Source organism: Dermacentor albipictus, chromosome 9, assembly GCF_038994185.2.
Source record: "Dermacentor albipictus isolate Rhodes 1998 colony chromosome 9, USDA_Dalb.pri_finalv2, whole genome shotgun sequence".
Classification (NCBI taxonomy): Eukaryota; Metazoa; Arthropoda; class Arachnida; order Ixodida; family Ixodidae; genus Dermacentor; species Dermacentor albipictus.
In genome coordinates this window covers 132616580-132636824 of record NC_091829.1, presented here as the reverse complement: position 1 = coordinate 132636824, position 20245 = coordinate 132616580, and the positions used below count along the sequence as shown (strand labels likewise).

The 20245-nt window shown below is 45.7% G+C and overlaps 1 protein-coding gene across 14 annotated transcripts in view; it reads right to left on the bottom strand.

Annotated features, from left to right (window-relative positions):
- Positions 1 to 20245, bottom strand: part of LOC135915563 (receptor-type tyrosine-protein phosphatase kappa-like) — a 682443-nt gene that overhangs the window by 305405 nt on the left and 356793 nt on the right. For 13 of the 14 annotated variants that reach the window (XR_011508500.1, XM_065448678.2, XM_065448676.2 and 10 more), the window contains one exon: positions 19745 to 19861. The exons of the other annotated variant lie outside the window; for it this stretch is intronic. Coding sequence is in view for 12 of the 13 variants with exons in the window: in XM_065448678.2 (XP_065304750.2) it covers positions 19745 to 19861 (117 nt within the window). In the remaining variant the exon portion in view is untranslated. The remainder of the gene's footprint in view (positions 1 to 19744; positions 19862 to 20245) is intronic. 14 annotated transcript variants of the gene reach the window in all.

Below are 20245 nucleotides of genomic sequence, written 5' to 3'. Positions count from 1 at the left end.
ACATTCGACACGCATCTTGACCGTCTTTCAGCAATTCTCGACGTGTTCCGCCGCGCCGGTCTCCAGTTGAACTCATGAAAATGTCACTACGCTACTAAGTCTACCAAGGACGTTCGTAGTTTCGTAGGACTGTGCTCTTATTTCCGACGCTTTGTGAAGGATTTTGCGACAATCGCACGTCCCCTTACCGACCTCTTGAAGAAAGACGCCCTTTCTTCTTGGGGTCCTGACCATGCCGCATCTTTTTCGCAGCTGACTACTCTCCTTACCACGCCTCCAATTTTGGCCCACTTTGACCCGTCTTGCTCAACGGAAGTTCGAACTGATGCCAGTGGTCACGGCATAGGAGTAGTGTTAGCACAACGCAAGCGTGGATATCATCGCGTTATAGCCTATGCCAGCCGACTTCTATCACCCGCCGAGCGCAATTATTCAATCACAGAGCGCGAGTGCCTTGCTCTTGTGTGGGCTGTTTCGAAGTTTCGTCCATACTTGTACGGACGCCCCTTTTGTGTCATCACTGATCACCACGCTCTCTACTGGCTATCCTCGCTGGGCGTTACGTCTGCAAGATTATGCCTTCTTTGTGGTATATAAGACGGGACGCTTGCACCAGGATGCCGATTGTTTGTCCCGCTACCCCGTCGACGAGCCGGCTGATGCGGACGCCATCACTTGCGTTTTCTCTGTGTCCCAGTTGCCTCAAATCGGCAACGAGCAACGCCGCGATCCTTCCTTACGAGCCCTCATCGACCGTCTGGATTCAACACCTGGCGACGCCTCTCTCCGGATGTTTCTCCTTATGGAGGGGACATTATACCGCCGCAATCTCGATCCACACGGCCTTGACCTTCTGCTCGTCATACCATCGCACCTGCGTTCGACTGTCCTCCAGCAACTTCATAATGCTCCCTTGGCTGGACACTTGGGCGTCTCTCGCACATACGACCTTGTACGCCGTCGAATCTTTTGGCCGGGTCTCGCCCGCTCCGTGAGGCGCTACTTTGCCGCTTGTGAGCCCTGTCAGCGCCGGAAGAAGCCCTCCACACCTCCAGCTGGATGTCTCCAGCCGATCGACATCCCACCCGAACCCTTTTTCCGTGTTGGTCTAGACCTTCTTGGACCATTTCCTCTCTCGGGCTCAGGAAATAAATGGGTCGCCGTCGCTACTGATTATATGCTACGCGGTACGCAATCACCAGAGCCCTCCCGACAAGTTCTGCTACTGACGTTGCTGACTTTCTTCTGTATGACATAATTTTAGTGCATGGTGCTCCGCGCCAATTACTCACTGTCCGTGGCCGCAGCATTCTCTCGGCAGTCGTCAAGGACATCCTCCGCTCCTGCTCGACAAAGCACAAGTTCAGCACGTCCTACCACCCACAGACCAACGGCCTCACGGAGCGGCTCAACCGGACCATCACCGACATGCTTTCGAAGTACGTTGCGACCGACCACCACGACTGGGATCTTCACTTACCATATGTGACGTTCGCGTATAATTCATAGCGTCATTCTATCTCCTTGTGGCCATTCTATCTCCTATATGGCCGAGAACCCGCGTTGCCCTTGGACACTTTGCTGCCCTCGGCCACACGTTCAGCCCCTGAATACGCCCGCGACGCGATCGCACACGCCGACCACATGCGCTAGCTAGCCCGCACCCGTCTTTAGGCCTCACAGGAGCATCAGAGACGCCTCTTTGATTGCCACCATGGCGACGTGCACTTTACTCCAGGTTCTCTGGTGCTTCTCTGGTCACCCATTCGACGTGTGGGCCTTTCCGAAAAGCTGCTGTCGCGCTACACTGGCCCTTACCGTGTGGCACGACAAGTGACAGATGTCACGTATGAAATCATCCCCGCCGACCTCTCAGCGTCATCATCAGCTGCAAGTGACATTGTTCACATGGCGAGACTAAAACCATACCACACACCTTTCAGAGATTTCAGAGCTATGGAACGAAGAATGATGGGTGTAACCTTAAGGGATAAGAAAAGAGCAGATTGGGTGAGGGAACAAACGCGAGTTAATGACACCTTAGTTGAAATCAAGAAAAAGGAGGAGGAGGAGTAGATTTTAATGAACAGAAAGGAGGAGAGGTCGGCCTGGAGAGCGTGTCTCTAGCCTGCTACTCCTCACTGGGGAAAGGGGAAGTGGGAAATACAGGGAAAGGTAGGTGGCGGGTGATTATGTTATGGTACAATGAGAAAGAAATCAAGAAAAAGAAATGGGCATGGGCAGTACATGTGATGAGGAGGCAAGATAACCGATGGTCATTAAGGGTTACGGACTGGATTCCAAGGGAAGCGTAGCATGGGACGGCAGAAAGTTAGGTGGGCGGATGAGATTAAGAAGTTTGCAGGGACGGCATGGCCACAATTAGTACATGACCGGGGTTGTTGGAGAAATACGGGAGAGGCCTTTGCCCTGCAGTGGGCGTAATCAGGCTGATGATGATGAAGTGGATGTAAGCTTCGAAAAGTAAGTAGCCAGGCTGAAACTCGCAGGTTTCCCGGTACCACTTTTGACCAGCATCACTGAAAGCCTCGCAACGAACCTTAAAGGAAGTTAAAGGAAGCAGTCGGCAGCTGCTCTATCTGAGAATCGCTCACGACAAATGGTTGCGGTTATACCATATGTGCACCAGGTTGCGCACAATCTCAAAAAGGTTATCAGCAGGGCAGGCGTCAGGTTGCTGTTCACTGCCAAGAATAAGTTAGGTAGCCTGTGCCACCAAGTCAATCGGCTAAGCAAGAACAACAAAAAAGTTGTAAAAAGCAGCACAGACAGAGGTTTGTTCGTGACTGTTGTGACTGTGTGGTGTATAAGATTCCCCTTTCATGCAAGCGTTTTTATATCGGCCAAACGGGACGGTGCATCAATGACCGCATGCGCGAGCACTCTAACAAATTTTAAAAACGAGCAAAAGATAGTCAGTTGTCACTGCATTGCAATGAACGCGGCTGCAAGCCTTTTTAAGAAGGTGTGACCTGCCTGTCAAAATACCGTGATGACCGCGCACACCTTATTTCCGAAGCTTTCCACATTCACGTTAGTGGCGAAGCATGTGTAAGCCTCCCTTCTATTTCTCTCCTTCCGAAGGAGATTGCCTTCCTATCGCACTAATGGCAATCCACCTGCGCATGCCCAATTCTGTTGATTATGTGGTTTCAGATAGCGGCTGAGCATATATATGCTGACTGAAAGAATAAAGACACTTTGGTTGTTAGTCAGCGCTGTTGTCTGTGTCCCTTCACTCGTCCTGTCGTTTAGTGCTGTTTTATTGCTCGCAATTCACATGCTTGTTTTCATTCCCGCAGGCCTTGCAATGAAGCGGCAAGTTTGAACGAGTGGACTCGGCAGCACTTCCAAAGACAGTCACGTTAAAATGACTCTCCTTTACTTCGTGCCGCTGCTCTTCCTTGCCTGTTCATGGTCGCCCGGTTCCTACACCTGCCGCGCTGCTGCCCCAAACGCCGGAACTTGTCGGTCCTGGAATCCTGCCTACGTCGTGGAAGCACCGTGCCAGCCGCACCGCCCTGCACCGGCCCAGGACTTACCGAACGACCGACGTTCCTGCCCCGCAGCGCCACACCCGGAATCGCCATACAGCTTGCCTATCGTGCTCTCAGGACTATCAGCATCCCAATCTACACCGCCATCACCACGTATAAAGCACCCCGGAATCAACACCCCCTTCAGTGGACTCGGCAGCACTTCCAAAGACGATCACGTTAAAATGACTCGCCTTTACTTCGTGAGGTAAACAATCCTTACTCTCTTTTTACGAAGCGTATACCTTACGCTGGTTTGATAGTGCTGCCGAGTCCACTTTGCTGTATTGCCATTGCAAGTGACTGCGCACATGCCATTTTCCGCCTTTTATTGCTATGTGGGAACATTGAACTAAATCCTGGACCTGGATCTAACACCCGCTCAGGCAATACAGATTCGCACAAAGAATTGCTTGAGGCATTGGGCGAGTTAAAAGATGGGCAAACAACCCTTCTGAACGAGATGAAATCAAATCACACAAGACTGGCTCACCAAGAGAAAGCATTTAAAGAGATAAAATCAAGACTGACAAAAATTGAAGAAGAATGCGCCTCACTAGAGCCCCTTAAAGCCCAAGTTAACGACGTCCTGTTCCTGACCCATGAAAACGCAAACCTGTCAGACCCTGTACATAGGCTAGACGACAGCGAGGACAGGGCCCATCGTTCCAATATTGTATTCTTTGGTGTGAAGGATGCTGACCGCGAAACCTGGGCCGAATCATAGAATCTCGTAATAGACATTTGCAAATCCGAACTAAATCTCACAATTCAACCTATGGACATAGAACGGGCCCACCGGCTCGGTGATCTCAATACTGAGAAGAACAGGCCTATTATTGTCAAATTCGCACACTTAAAAACCAAGGAACTACTTCTTGCAAACGCAAAACTCTTTAAGGGTACAATTCACAGCGTATCCGAAGACTACTCCCGTAACACTCATATTGCCCGTAAAAACCTCATAGATTACGCTAAAAGTCATAAACAAAAGTTTACCCTTCGACATGACAGGATGGTTATCGGCACCATCACGTACACGTTGGATCACAAATCGCAATCAGTGTTACCTCGAACGCCTTAGCTATCATTCAAACAGACCCCAAAAAACATTTCCAACTCGCTCTCTGTCCTTTACACTAACATTAGAAGCCTCCTGCCTAAACGCGATGCTCTATCTAGCCTAATCAACACCAAAGAAAGCAATGTAGTCGTACTAACAGAAACATGGTTAAACGAGAACACAACGGATAGCGAAGTACGCACCGCATTCCGCAACTGTGATGTCTTCCGCTGCGACCGCATCGGCAAACGAGGCGCTGGCGTTCTAATAGCAACACACCGCAGCCTGAAATTTCATGTTATGGCGATTGACTCTCCCATCTAAATATTATTCATCTGTTCTAAAGCTCCATTCCCACCGACAGTAATCTGCGCTTGCTATCGTGCTCCAGAGAGTGATGCTTCGTTTATACCTTGCTTCCACAACGCCCTTCATATGATAACTTCGAAACTTCCACGCGCTTGTCTCTTTGTCCTAGGTGACTTTAACTTTCCTGAAATTAATTGGCAGAACCCATCTGACACGACTAATTTTTGTGCGCGCGATTTCTTGAATACTTGTCACACTCTTGGTCTGACCCAACTGGTCACCAGCCCAACAAGGCAGAATGCTCAATCATCGATCATATTAGACCTAACACTAACATCACATGCAGAAAACTTGATATCACTTTTGAATCTGCCGGGAATCAGTGACCACTCAGTAATACACGCCACGTTTTTCAACCACTTACCACACCCCCAAAAAATAACCAAAACAATCACACTTTATGACAAAGGAGACTATGAAAGCACCAACAGTGAACTTGATGCGTTCCGAACCTGGTTTTTAACAGATTTTCATGAATACACTCCTGAAACTAATTGGCTACTGTTCAAAAACAAAATGCACGCTCTAATCGAAAAATTTACACCTACCATCACCGTAACTGAGCGCCATGAATCACCTTGGTTCAATTCCGTGCTAAAACGCATAACAAGAGAAAAAGACTTTTCCAAGCCGCCAAAAAAACCAATAACCACACCACGTGGTAAAATTATTACGAAGCAGAAAAATCCTATAACCTACAAGTATACAAAACTAGACGCTCATTTTTTTCTTCTACTCTACCCGACATGATTTGTACAAACCCACGTCAATTCCGGAAATGCATCAATCCTAACCCCATCAGAAACATAATACTGTGACGATGATAATAATCCAATTGACGATCATGACGTTCCGGAAGTTTTAAATTTATCATTCAGCAAAGTTTTCACCCACGAACCAGATAACGAATTACCCGATTTCCCTTCCTATAACTTTCCACCTATGGCGGGCTTCAGCTTCGAACCTCATGGCATTGTCAAAATAATCGACTCTTTGAAATTAACCGCCTCAGCTGGTGTCGACAAAATTAGTACTAAAGTGTTAAAAAATACAAGACATGCAACTAGCATCATATTGTATCATGTATTTCAGCAATCCCTTTCATCAGCCATTATACACCATGACTGGAATTTAGGCAAAGTCATCCCAGTCCCCCAAAAAAGGGCCTTCATCTTCTCGTCATAATTATCGACCTATATCTATCACATGTATCACTTCTAAACTAATGGAACATAAAATTTTCTCTCAAATTATAAAATTTCTAGTATCGGTCTACTGCCACCCTAACCAGCATGGCTTTTTAAAAGGTTTGTCTGGCAAAACACAGTTAGCCCTCTTTATTAACGACCTTAGCTCTAGCATTGACCTTAACATTCCTAGTGGCGCCCTCTTCCTCGATTTTGAAAAAGCTTTTGACAAAGTTCCTCACAAACGACTGTTCCTAAAACTTTCTCCTCTCAATCTTAACGAACATGTTTTTAATTAGATATGCAGCTTTCTCACTAATCAGCAGCAGTTTGTCTTTGCTAATGAATGTTCATCTTCTTATTCCTCTATTATATCTGGGGTACCCCAGGGCACCGTCTTGGGCTCTTTTCTTTTTCTCATCTATATTAATCATTTGTCTGCTAACATATGCTCTAACATCCGCATATTCGCTGATGACTGCCTTATCTACCGGCCTATTACTAACACCGATGACATTTTGTTTCTTTTTTTGTTAAGAGTCGTGCCATATCTTCGTGTGAACACCTCGGACTACAGAAGCTTGCTAATGGCACCCAGAAATGAAGGGAAAACTGTTTAAATGTATTCTTTAATGCAAAAACGCAGAAAGAGGGTATACCGTTCAGATGTATTGTGAGCGAAAGAGGTTCCTGGCAAAACAACGTTAGCCGTTACCTTCAAAAGCAGCTTAATACCTTGGTTATAGATGACCCGTTAATGGTAAAGAATAGCCTTGACATCATATCTTTTTTACGTGAGACCAAGTTGCTCGGATGCTTGTTTTCAATAGACGTTGATCTTTTTTACTCTATCCCGCAAACAGAATTGTTAGCTGCCGTCCTGAGCTGCATTGAGATGAACGGGCAGGTATCCTTTCAGAATAGCGCGGGAATTTCTATGGATAACGTCATAGCACTGCTGAAGTATTATTTGTGTTCAACAGCTGTTTCCGTTCAAGGTCAGTTTTATGTGCAAAAGAAAGGAATTCGTATTGGCGCGTGCGTGGCTCCCGCCCGTACTTTGCAACATTTTCCTTGCGGGCATCGATAGAGCGCTATCCAAGGTGTTTGACGGAGGCAAAGCGCTCAAGGTATTTAGGTATTTTGATGATTTTTTAAGTTTACTGACGGAACGATCTCCCATAACTTACTCGCATACTGTGGAGGGCATTTTATGTGATTTTAGACAGCAAGAAAAAGGCTTAGATTTTACTTTTGAACTAGCCAATGATAACAGCTTACAGTTTTGGATCTTGACATAACCCTTACTGACGAAGGCTCCTGCTGGATGCACCCACCCCGTGCCCGCAAAGAATTGTTGCCGCATGATTCTACACACAATAAGACTGTAAAACATGCCATTGCCACTATGTGCCTCGAGTCCGCCCTTAAAAAATCGTGCTGTTATAAGGCCCAAGCAAGCTTTGACGAACAGATGTTGAAGTTGAGGAAGGCTGGCTTTCCTTGTTTGGTTTGAAGCGCAGTTTCGGAGGCGCTTTTAAAAAGGGTGAAAAAAGAAAGAAAAAGAAGCAGTGAAGAATGTCAAACATTTGACAAGAAAACTAAACCAGTGGTGATACCTTATTCTCAGAGAGTGGCGCATAATCTTATACACGTCACCGTGAAATGTGGTTTTTCCGCGCCCCGAAAGCTTGCTACTTTGTGCCGCCTGATTGGTTCTGATCACTCGAAGTAGGGTGTTCTATTAAACATACGAAACCTTTTGTTAAGCGTGAAAAAGCGGTAGTATATCGCATACCACTAAAGTGTGGGAAAGAGTGTTTCGGTTAAACTGGCCGATGTATCAATGAACGCCTGCGGAACCATAAGCTTTCATTAAAAAACGGCTATGGTTCAAACTTGCTGCTTCATTGCAAGGCCTGCGGGAATGACGAGAAACAAGCATATGAAGCAAGGCTTCATGACACAACAATCATGTTTACAAGTAAAGATTCGGTGGCGCGTGAGTTATTGGAGGCCAACCAGATTAAGAAAAGAGGGGACGCCTGTGTGAGCACCACGTCTCTTAAGATTTATAACAATGAAAGAGCGTTTTTAGATAAGTTTTAGATTTTCATTATCCGCGATTTCCTTCGAAATTATCTTCAGTGTTCTCGCACGTGCGCATTGACATAATCAGTGTCCCTCTTTTTTCGACCCCCTCTTCCCATGGCAATATAATGAGCCACCTTTGACTTCAATAAACAGTTGCAAGTAGATTTTCTTGTTCCTTCTTTGTGTGCCGTTACCGTTGGCGCTTCATTTTTTGAAAGTAACTGTCGAAAATAGGGCGTCGGGGGTGGCGATGATGGCTGGGTCGTAGTGGTTATCTTGTTCTGCGCGTACATTTAATGACCTTCAGAACACAATTAACGACTACATAATGCAGCTTGATAGTTAGCTTCATGCAAGCAATTTAGCACTGAACCCGAAGACTAACTACGACTTGTCGAAAGCTATTAACTAAACATCAATCAATCAATCAATCAACTTTATTTCCCTTGGAATAGGAGGAGTACGGGAATAAAAGCTTGAGCAGCTTGACGAGGTCCCGAGCCCCTCACAGTTGGCAAAACAGCAGGATGACGGTCAGTCATGCACAAAGAGTTCAAATAAATCAACTAATATTACATAACATCCAGCAAGAAAAAGTTTTTGTAACGAAGCGCAAGAAACAATACTACTCAATTGCATAGGCTTGAAATGGCATGTGACAATGGTCTCACTCTGATATTCCAAGACACCGTCATAGCACGCGTAAAGTGTCAAAAATTTTTATGTGTGTGCTTTGAAGAAAGTATTTCGTGGAATACACACCTAAACAATCTAAGTTCAGGACTAAGCAGAACAGTTGGTTTATTATACAAATTGTCAGATCTAATTCGTCTGCAGGTACAGAAAGCGATATATTATGCTGACTTCTACTCCCGTTTATACTATACTGCACCCTAGTTTGGGGTACTACAGCTAAGTTTGGGGTACTACCAATTATAACAAACTGAAGGTACTGCAGAAGAAAGTGCTGATGATTCTTCAGAATTGTGATAGTGAAGCCAAATATCGACCAACTAATTTTTTGTTCATTAAACAGAATTTGCTGAAAGCGAGTAAAATATATGACTACAAACTTCTGCCGCACATACGTAAACATATACTGTTACATTCAGCACACACAACGTCATCTCGTTATGCACTGTGTAACAAACGGATAACAACACCACGAACACGTACAAATTATGGAAGGGCTGTCCTCGCCTATCATACAAAGCGCATGAATTCACAAGTGAATTTGAGCATGCAACTCTATAAATTCAAGTCGCAAATAAGATTTTTTTTGTTGAACGAGTGAAGAACCCTTTACCACAATTGCATATTTATTTTTCACGTTTCTCTGTTTTCAATGCACAGGAAAAGATGTTCGTAGTTGCCATATCTGCGTCTGCTTTTATCTTGCAATGTATATTGTTTCAACTATTTCAAAATACCTTGTGATGTAAAGTCTTTCAAATTGTTGTTTTGTGGCTGTACCACTTTGTCTGCTGCATGTTCCCCAGGTCCCCTCAAGTTTTCTATGATAACTTTTTGCCTGTTAGACCGCCACCATTGCGTTGTAAATAAACTGAACCAAACTGAACTGGTTTACGGTGTGAGCAGCATGAAATTGGCGGGAGGTGGACGACAAACAGTTTCCGCGTAGGTTAATCATCGCGGCACGGCCTGCCAGTCGGGAGACGAAAAGGCCTGTCGAACATCCTCCCGAACAATATCAGCGACAGAAGCCACTGCTGGTGCCATGGGAGAAATCCCGAGCTGCCGGATCTCCTCTCGCAATATCTCTCGGATGACTTCACGCAGAGACGTGCCGCAGCTCTCAGGTAGAATTGGAGCATTTACCGGTGAGTTCTTGCGACCATACTGGCGGTACCATTGCTGTATTGCCCGTTCGATAGCTGTAGCCTCCTTGGCAAATTCGGCCATTGCCGTCGGTGGGTTCCCCAGGAGTCCGGCAAACAGTTCCTCCTTCACTCGGCGCAAGAGATAGCGCATCTTCTTTTCTTCCGCCATCTGAGGGTCTGCTTTGCGCAAAAGGCGGGTCATATCTTCTGCAAACATGGCCACGCTATCGTTTGGTTTCTGAATACGGGATTCGAGAAGGAACTGCGCGTTGTCTCTTCTGTCACTATTAGTGAATGTGTTTAGCAGCTGGGTGCGGAAGGCATTCCATGTGGTTAAACCTCTCTACCGGTTCACAAACCACGTACGCGCATTGCGTTGAAGCACAAAATAGACATTGGCCAGGTCTTGCTAGGAGCCCCAGTCTTTTTAACCGGCGACACGCTCGAATTGGTCCAGCGAATCTTAGGCATCTTCAAAAGCGCCACCATAGAAATTGTGGCCATGTTTTCCCTGCAAACGTCTTAATTTCATCCGCCCACCTAACTTTCTGCCGCCCTCTGCTACGCTCCCCTTCCTTGTAATACAGTCCGTCACCCTTAATGACCATCGGTTATCTTCCCTCCTCATTACATGTCCTGCCCATGCCCATTTCTTTTTCTTGATTTCAACTAAGACATCATCAATTCGCGTTTGTTCCCTCACCCAATCTGCTCTTTTCTTATCCCTTAACGTTACACCTATCATTCTTCTTTCCATAGCTCGTTGCGTCATCCTCAATTTAAGTAGAACCGTTTTCGTAAGCCTCCAGGTTTCTGCCCCGTACGTGAGTACTGGTAAGACACAGCTGTTATACACGTTTTTCTTGAGGGATAATGGCAACCTGCTGTTCATGATCTTAGAATGCCTGCCAAACGCACCCCAGCCCATTCTTATTCTTCTGATTATTTCAGTTTCATGATCCGGATCTGCGGTCACTACCTGTCCTAAGTAGATGTATTCCCTTACCACTTCGAGTGCCTCGCTACCTATCGTAAACTGCTGTTCTCTTTCGAGACTGTTAAACATTACTTTAGTTTTCAGCAGATTAATTTTTAGACCCACCCTTCTGCTTTGCCTCTCCAGGTCAGTGAGCATGCATTGCATTTGGTCCCCTGAGTTACTAAGCAAGGCAATATCATCAGCGAATCGAAAGTTACTAAGGTATTCTCCATTAACATTTATCCACAATTCTTTCCAATTCAAATTCATTCAATTCAAATCAAATCACATAAATTTTATGCTCCAGTTTACATGCTGGATGTTCATTTTGGGGTAAAAGCAACATAGGTAGCTTGACGAGGCCCAAAATCAAGACGAGGCAATAGTACAGCAAGCAGTGCGTGTACATGTACAGTGATTCACATGTAATTTTAGCGATAACTGTACTTCCTCATGAATGGAAATACTGAAACATTATTTCCATCACGGCGAGTTACCTGCATTTGAGAATGTTTTTGCTAAGAAAACGAAAGAGGTTGTACAGTGTACACTCATAACGATACACAAAGGCAGTATAATAATCACATCGGATGCATTACAAGTAAGCAAAGTATGAGCGGAGTTTTTTCCTGCTGAATTTCTCAGTATGCTTGTAATTGCTCAAAGGAAATCGTAGATAATGTATTAGCGATTGATGTTTATACAGTGTTGTGAAGTATGGAATCGACCATATCTCAAGATTTCACGTCTTAGCATGAATGGGACAGCTCTAATGAGGGTAATTGGTTCATGTAGTTCCTAGCAAATTATGAAGAATATTTTGAAGTTATCATCATTAAAACTTGATTCACTAACTCTATCCTGGCTTCGAAATTTTCTTTCTAACAGACAGCAGTTTACTTTCGCTAATAGCGTCTCCTCACCCCTTTCAGATGTTTCATCCGGTGTACCACAAGGAAGCGTTCTCGGTCCCTTACTCTTTCTGATATACATTAATGACATACCCAATAACTTATCATCATGCATGCGCATTTTCGCTGACGACTGCATTATCTATCGTTCTATTAACACCTCCGATGACCTCCTGACCCTCCAAAATGACCTTAACGAAATTATTAATTGGTGTGACACCTGGCTAATGACATTAAATTCATCAAAATGTAAAGTGATGTTTTTCACCCGCAAACGCACTAACTTGGACTATTCTTACTGTATTAAAAATGTCCCATTATCTCGGAACTCATCATTTAAATATCTAGGCGTAAATCTTTCAACAAACCTCTCCTGGACTTCTCACATTACCACCATCTGAGCCAGTGCTTCTCGATGACTGGGTTACCTGCGACGTAACCTTCGGAACTCACCACCACTTATCCGCAAACTGGCATTTCAGACATTTGTTCGCCCTCGACTTGAGTTCGCCGCTCCAGTCTGGTCTCCCCACCAAAATTACTTAATTACCATGCTGGAATCAATCCAAGATAGAGCCGCACGTTTCATTTCCCGAAATTATGACTACCGTTCTAGCGTAACTTAAATAAAGATCCACCTTTCACTTCAGCTGCTAAGTAATCGTCGCGACATAGACCTTTTGTCATTATTTCATAAACACGCCCACCACACTAACAAACGTTACCTGCGCCTAGAAACGTCATCGCATACGTCGCACAGATTCACGCGTATCTATGGCAAAACAGAGGCATTTAAGTGGTTGTCAATCCCACGTGCCATGCGGCTCTGGAACAACCTTCCCGACAACATAGTTGCGGAAACTGACCGCGAAAAATCCAAGCACTCACTGAACTCGCTTAACCCTTGTTAACCAATAATATCACACTCACTGTTCTATGTTATTTTTTCTACCTTTTTCTTGCACTGTTATACGTTTGTAACAAACTTATAGAGTTCCCTTTTATTGTACTCATATGCAGCGTATGTAGCTAATGTTTTTTTTAATTATTATTGTATGTATTGTTATTATTGTTATTGTATGTACTTGATTGTATGCCCCCCTTAGTCAATCCCCATGTAGGGGCCTTGTAAGGTATTTTACAAATAAAATTATGAAACGGCTCTCTGGTGCTTGAGTATTAATGTGTATTTCCAACACAGCAAATTATCTGCTTCTGTAACGTAAGAACTGTATGTATGTCAGTTTTGGTGGTTTACACCGTACTAAAAAGCAATAATATCAACTTGCGTTAAATGCTGCATTATAAATCTGTACTTTGGCTGTTATAGGAAGTATAGTACGACATCGTGATGCAACCCCTGTCACGGAAGTAAGCATTTTGAATTTTAACTTCTAAGCACTGCATTTTAAAGGAATTTTAAACAGGTTTATTAATGTCAACTGTTTTTATTTTATGGCCTTCAAATGCCATGGTATTGTTTAGCTGTAGCAACCTATTCTTGTAGCAAAAATTATTTAGTTTAAATACTGACAGTACCAGTAATTCGAATGAAGGCACAACTCTCGCACCAGCTCCCAAGCAACATCCATTGCTCTTGCAGTACGAAAAATACAATGACCATACATATATATTGAGTGATTGTTTTACCACCGTGAATGGTTCTGCAGGATCAGTGATTTTCCCAACGAAAGTCACCACCTTGAAGTTCAAGACATCCCATCGGGCTACATCGACAGCCGCGATGCTTGCTGGTCGTCGCAGCACACTTCGCATAACTCGGCAGGAAGCAACTTCAACAATGGAGCATTTTCACTAACTCCAAGGCAGCTCTACATTGCTTGGTTTCCGCCTTACGTCATTGACCTACGAACAAATAGTGCTAGAACTCCGAGTGCTCCTTCATTGCCTTGTCAAGCAAGGACAAAACGCACTTTTCAGTGGCTCCCTAGCCAATGTGGCATAATGGGCAATGAACATGCCGATGAAGCTGATTCATATGCTCACGAAGAGGGTGTGCATGAACCAATCCCACTGTCGAGAACAGACACAGCAGAAAAATTTCGACTGTTTCCATATGATGCCTTACAACAGTTGTGGAACACACCTAGTTTCAACACACACGTCTACATCGACTAGACCTCTGTCTGCAACTTCCTCCTCCATCTCGACTATGCCGACCCGAAACAACAGCACTTTACCGTTTGTGGCTTAGCGTCGCATTTCCGCATCGGATGAGTGCCGCGTGGTACCACTGCGGCGTTAACTATCGAACACGTTCTCTCCCATAGTCCCCGATGCAGCTCATACAGGTAGCCACTCGCGACCGCGCTGGCGCTTCTTGATGACCGGCCGCTTTCGGAGCAGACAGTTTTGGAACGCCGACCTATACAGTCGTCACACCACAAGATAGTGAAGGCACTCCCGAAATTTTAAGTTCGAGTGGCCTATTGGAACACCAGTTCTCATGGATGTTCACGACTTTGCTACGTTTTTTTCTTTCCTTTCTTTTTTCTTCTCCGTCGTTCTCTCCGTCTTTCATTTCTCCTTACCCTTCCCTCAGTGCAGAGTAGCACGCCAGAATCATATCTGCTTAACCTCCGTGCCTCTCCCATTCCGTTTATCTTTATCTCTCTCTCGATAAGATGCTGAGGGAGACGTATAGGCACAACCAAGTACAAGTTGTATGGTAAGGCCATCCCATCCCATTTATATTTCTCTCTCCTCTTTGCGACTTTCGCCTGTAGGTCATTCCATCAGTAATGAACATCAGTGTTTGGCAAATCGGTCAAGCGCAAATTTAACTGATGCGCAAGAAACTGTATGGCGTGATAAGCATCGGTGAATAATTTTATTGTGCTGCACATACTTCCAGTAGAATATTGGCGCCACAAGATTCCTTCGTCGTCAAAATAACCATCACTCGATAATGCAGAGACGAAGCCGACTGCGCTTACTATGCAAGTTAAATGTCCGTTCTGGCTTCTTGCATCTCTGACAGCAGGTCGGCATACTTCTTCAACTCAAGACACTCTCCACATTCGCATGAAAAGCTGTCTCAGCTGCTTGGGGAATTCCATAGGTGTGATGACTTAATGTGAAATAATCATCTCGTCTCCCCCTGTGTCACCATAAACACGCCATACATAGAAAGAATATTCAAAGCTTTCCATCGCTGGAGGTCGTGCGGCCTAAATATGAAAATTTCTTCCAGAAGGGACAGCTCTGAATGCTACCTAGGGACACGTGGTATCGCAAGTCATAAAAAGAAATAACAGCTGTTTTTTTTTTTGAAAGAGTGCCCACAAATCGGCCTGTCACCATAGCGGGCAATGTAAACGCTGCTTCTACCTCTATCGCGCGTTCCCTCAACCCTGCCCAGCGGACTTGTCTTTTCAGGAAAGTTGTGTGTTTTAAGAGCTACCAGAGGCTACTTTTAAGAGTTTTAAGAGTACCGAGGTACCTGAAAGGTACCTCGGTACCTTTTGGGAACTTGTTTATCAAGATTTTTCACGCCCCGAGTTTGAAGTGTGGCAGTGGAACTGTAGGGGGTTTCGAAAAAACAAAGCACACCTCCAGCAGTTTCTAGCCTCCTCTTCTAATCTCCCAGCTGTCATTGCGCTTCAGGAAACTCACGGACTAATCAGCTTCCCCGGCTATAATGTCTATTAGAACAATAAGGTTTCCCGGCCCGATACAGCAATTCGTACGCAAAAGCACCTCACTGCCAATCACTCCTAATTCGACAGCGTCTATATAGAGCATCATGTTACAGAAATTATTCTTCGCAAAAATAATGCATCTGGCCTTTACATTCTCGACATCTATAATCGGCCACGAGACAAACTTCGCCGCTTTGACTCCCTTTTTGCTCAAGCTATTGCCACCCACCACCCTCTCCTAATTCTTGGAGATTTCAACGCACCCAACCATTTGTGGGGTACTCCGTTTCTACTCCTAAGGGCAGAGCCCCATGGATCCACATACAAGACCACAGACTCACATTACATAACGACATCGATGCACCAACCAGGCTAGGCAATAGCGTAGCTAAGGACACCTCCCCTGATCTTACGCTCACACACAGCATCCAACACGTCACATGACAGCACTCACAAGTTAACCTCGGTAGCGACCATTACATCATTACCATCACACTACAATGCAAACACAAACCCTTGCACTCAAACGCCTCAGCCTTACCAATTGGGACGATTTTCGAGAGGGCCGTCAGATATCAGCTCCCACAAACATTCAAGACATTTCAGAATGGGTTCAGAAACTACACTCAGACGCCCGGACGCACACTAACAAGGGTGGTTCCTTGAGCTAGTTGTTAATTCATGATCAAAAATAACGTACATCGAGAAGAACAAGGACTGCGAAGACGACATACACACCGCTTATTTTTGCACACTAACACTCTGCCCCCCGAAACTGCTCTCACTACGGTTGATTCCAAGCTTCTACACATGTGGGAAGCCAAACAATCTCTTTTCAAACGGTGGAAGAGGCAACGGTTCAACCGAAAACTAAGACTCAGAATTGCCAAATTAGACCTCCGGATCTAGGAATGCGCCACACAACTGGCCTGCCAGCAGTGGCACCAGGTATGTGAAAGCATGCATGAAAATCTCGATAACAAGCGCACATGGCAACTCTTGCGACACTTATCAGACCCTACCACATCGCGCACACACCACAACCATAGCATAAACAAACTGCTACATGCACACAAAAACAGTCTCAACGGATTCTTCGACGACCTCCGCCATAAAAAACTCCCTCCCGCTCAGAAGTATGGCATGCCAAAATATACTGGCGAACCCAACGAGCTACGTAGCGCCGCTATCACGGAAGCAGAGGTTCGTCATGCCCTCGCCACCCTGCGCACAATGTCAGCACCAGGCCCCGACCTTATTTACAATAAATACTCCGCAATCTAGACGACAACTCTGTCACAGCCATCACGGCGTACTTCGATCACTGCTTTTACACCGGCGCTCTCGCTAGTTCATGGAAAGATGCTAAGGTAATTTTTATCCCAAAGCCAAACAAACCACTCAACACTTCTAATTTCAGGCCTATATCACTAACCTCTTGTCTAGGTAAAACATTCGAACAAGTCATCCTCAACCGACTCAGTAAATACATGGAGGACAACAATCTTTATCCATCAGAAATGGTAAGTTTTCGAAAATCTCTCTCATGCCACGATACCATGCTACGAAGGAAGCATGACATCATTACACCCAATAGCAGTCTAGATACGCAAGCAATTCTCAGTCTGGACCTCCACAGAGCCTTCAATAACGTTTCACATTCCACCATCCTCCGAGAGCTTAATCTCATTGGGGTTGGCGGAAACACATATGACTACATATGTACCTTCTTATCCAACCGTACCCCAACAATACACATAGGCACAGAGCGATCCCTTTCATACGTTTAAGGTAGCTACGGCACGCCCCAAGGCCCTGTGCTGTCCCTTTTTCTTTTTACTCTTTGCATGATGCCGATGGCACAAACATTGCGGTCTATTCCCGATCTCAAGTTTTCACTCTAGGCCGGTTTCATCACTCTTTGGGCGACTGGCGGCTCCGATGGAGAGATTCAAGACACTCTACAGGCCACAGCAGACGCCGTCGTGGCTCATGCCGGGGCTATGAATCTCACATGCTCCCCTCAAAAATCGGAGCTGCTTCTTCTGCCATCCCACCGGAGGGCCGGAAAACACATGTCTAGTATACAGGTCATCCTAAACCACACCCCCCTTACTAGATTTAACAGGCTCCGGGTGCTGCGTTTACAGATTCAAAGCAACTGGCTCAGCACGTATACCCTACATACAAGCCACACCACAGCCGATCACACCCTGCTCCTTCTAGGGCGAGTCTCCAATAAACATGGCGGACTACAGGAGGCCGAACTTCGCTTGATTCAGGCCTTCGTTATCAGTAAGATTACATTCGCAACACCATATCTACATTTCCTTAAACCAGAATCAGATAAGATCGACACTCTTTTACGCAAAATATATAAATTCGCTCTGGGGGTCCCCATACGTACCTCCACTGAAAGGCTAATGGTTACTGGAACTTTCAACACACTTACTGAACTCACAGAAGCCCACCTCACATCCCAATATAGCAGACTTTCTAACACCGCAAGAGGTCGACACATTCTACAAACTCTTTCTTTCACTCCGGCACCCATCATCAAGACTAAATACACCATCCCACATCACATACACAAGAACCTCTGCATCCCTCCACTTCCTAAAAACATGCACCCTGTGCATCAGAAACAGCGCAGGAGGCAGGGTGAAAAGGCTGTCCCAAAACAATTCTCCACCTCTAAAGACGTGGTCTATGTTGATGCCGCCGAATATGGGAACAGAAATCATTACGCAATATGAGTCATTAACTCTCAGGCCAGGTCGCTGCGGCCGCCTCCATTCCTGGCTCTTCCTTGGAGGAGGCGGAGGAAGCGGCCATGGTCCTGGCCCTCACAATCCCAAATTCATCAGTTATCGTTAGCGACTCCAATGCAGCAATACATAACTTCGGAGCGGGTAGGGTCTCTAAGCCAGCCCTTTCTCTCCTCTTGGCCCATCCTTTCCATCAAACTGTGGCATTAATTTAGACTAGGAGAATGCCAGCAAACTTTAGAGTAGGAAAAAATCGAGAGGCAGACATAGACAAAGAGACAGGAAGGTGGCTGGTCACCAGTCACCAGCCACCTTCCTGTCTCTTTGTCTATGTCTGCCTCTCAATTTTTTCCTACTCTACAGTTTGCTGGCATTCTCCTAGCATAACCATGTACCAACTAGCCCAACAAGCCACTCTCATGAACTCATTAATTTAGACTCCCGCGCATGCGGGCCTTGCCGGAAACGAGGCGGCCCATGCCAGTGCCCGAGGATGTACAGTCCGGGCTCAGGCATCAGATGTTTCGGACCTCGCCACGGAGGAGGCGCCGTTGACAGCGCGGGTTGGCTTATTACTTACCAAGGACATCTGCACACACTGCCGAATTGACCGCTTAACCTTTCCGCCACTCATGGGCAAATCCCCGCGTATGTGTGAAGTTCTGTGGCGAGAGCTGCAGACTCGCACCTTTCCATTTCCTTATCTCCTCCACCGCATTCATCCCGCCATTTACCTTTCTGCCTATTGTAAATTCTGTGTCTCTCCCAAAGCAGACTTAAACCACATCATGTGGGGGTGCCCTAAGCACCCCCTTCCCCCTTTCCTCAAGCAATTAATATGTACTGAGGAGCAGTGGGAGGCTGCCTTGCGCAGCTCCAGGCCCGATCTTCAGGAGGACATCCTGGAGTGGGCTGAGAGGATAAAGGAGGCCTACTTCAAGTAGTTCCTCCCCCCACCCTCTATTGCATTGCTCCCTTCCCTTTAAAGGGGGATAAATAAAGTTTTTCATCATCACCATCATCATCTAGTGCACAGTCATTCTCAGTACAACGAGGGGGAAATAAATGAGGAAGCCTTGGGTGATTAAGCATTCGTTGATTGTAGCAGCAGAGATCGTAGGAGACAGACACAGAAAGGAATGAACAGACGTGGACGTCTGGACGGCTGCTTAAGCACGGCAGCGCCTGGTTGTCTATACTCTACACGTGCGTAAGTGGTAAGATAAGGTGCCAGAATCTCTGCTTCCAAGTACGATCTGTCGTGTAAACGGCTGACACTGAGGGCATAATTTTCAGGGTTCGACAGCGCAAACCTTGTGGACTTTGAAGGTCCGGATGCTGTAGTCGACGAACACCTCCTCGGACACCAGCGTCACCATGATGTCGCCATACTTGCTGCAGGTCTCAGGCCAGTACCGCTCAACCTTGCGCTGCACGACGAAGACAGAGTGAAAAAAAGAAGCGGCGTAACGAAAGCCGTACTCGCTAGATGGATGCACCTCAACGCCGGTCAATAAATCCTCCGCGTGTTCCGTAGCAGGCAAATGCGTTATGTCTTAGAATTGTTTGAAAGAGTAGAATTTTGAGCCAGTTCGTGAAGCATATTTGACTGCGGTGAAGCGCAAAGCATGTGACGAAATGAAGACGAAATATTACAAAAGGACTTCTTCTTGCGCAAGTTGGTGCATAGATTTCCTAGATATACGCAATATTAGGACGCTAATAGTATCGGTAAGTGCGACAAGGCGCATCTTCCTGCGCACGTAAAGCCTGTCGTTGTACGCCATGCTTTGAACAAGTATTGATTCTTGGCA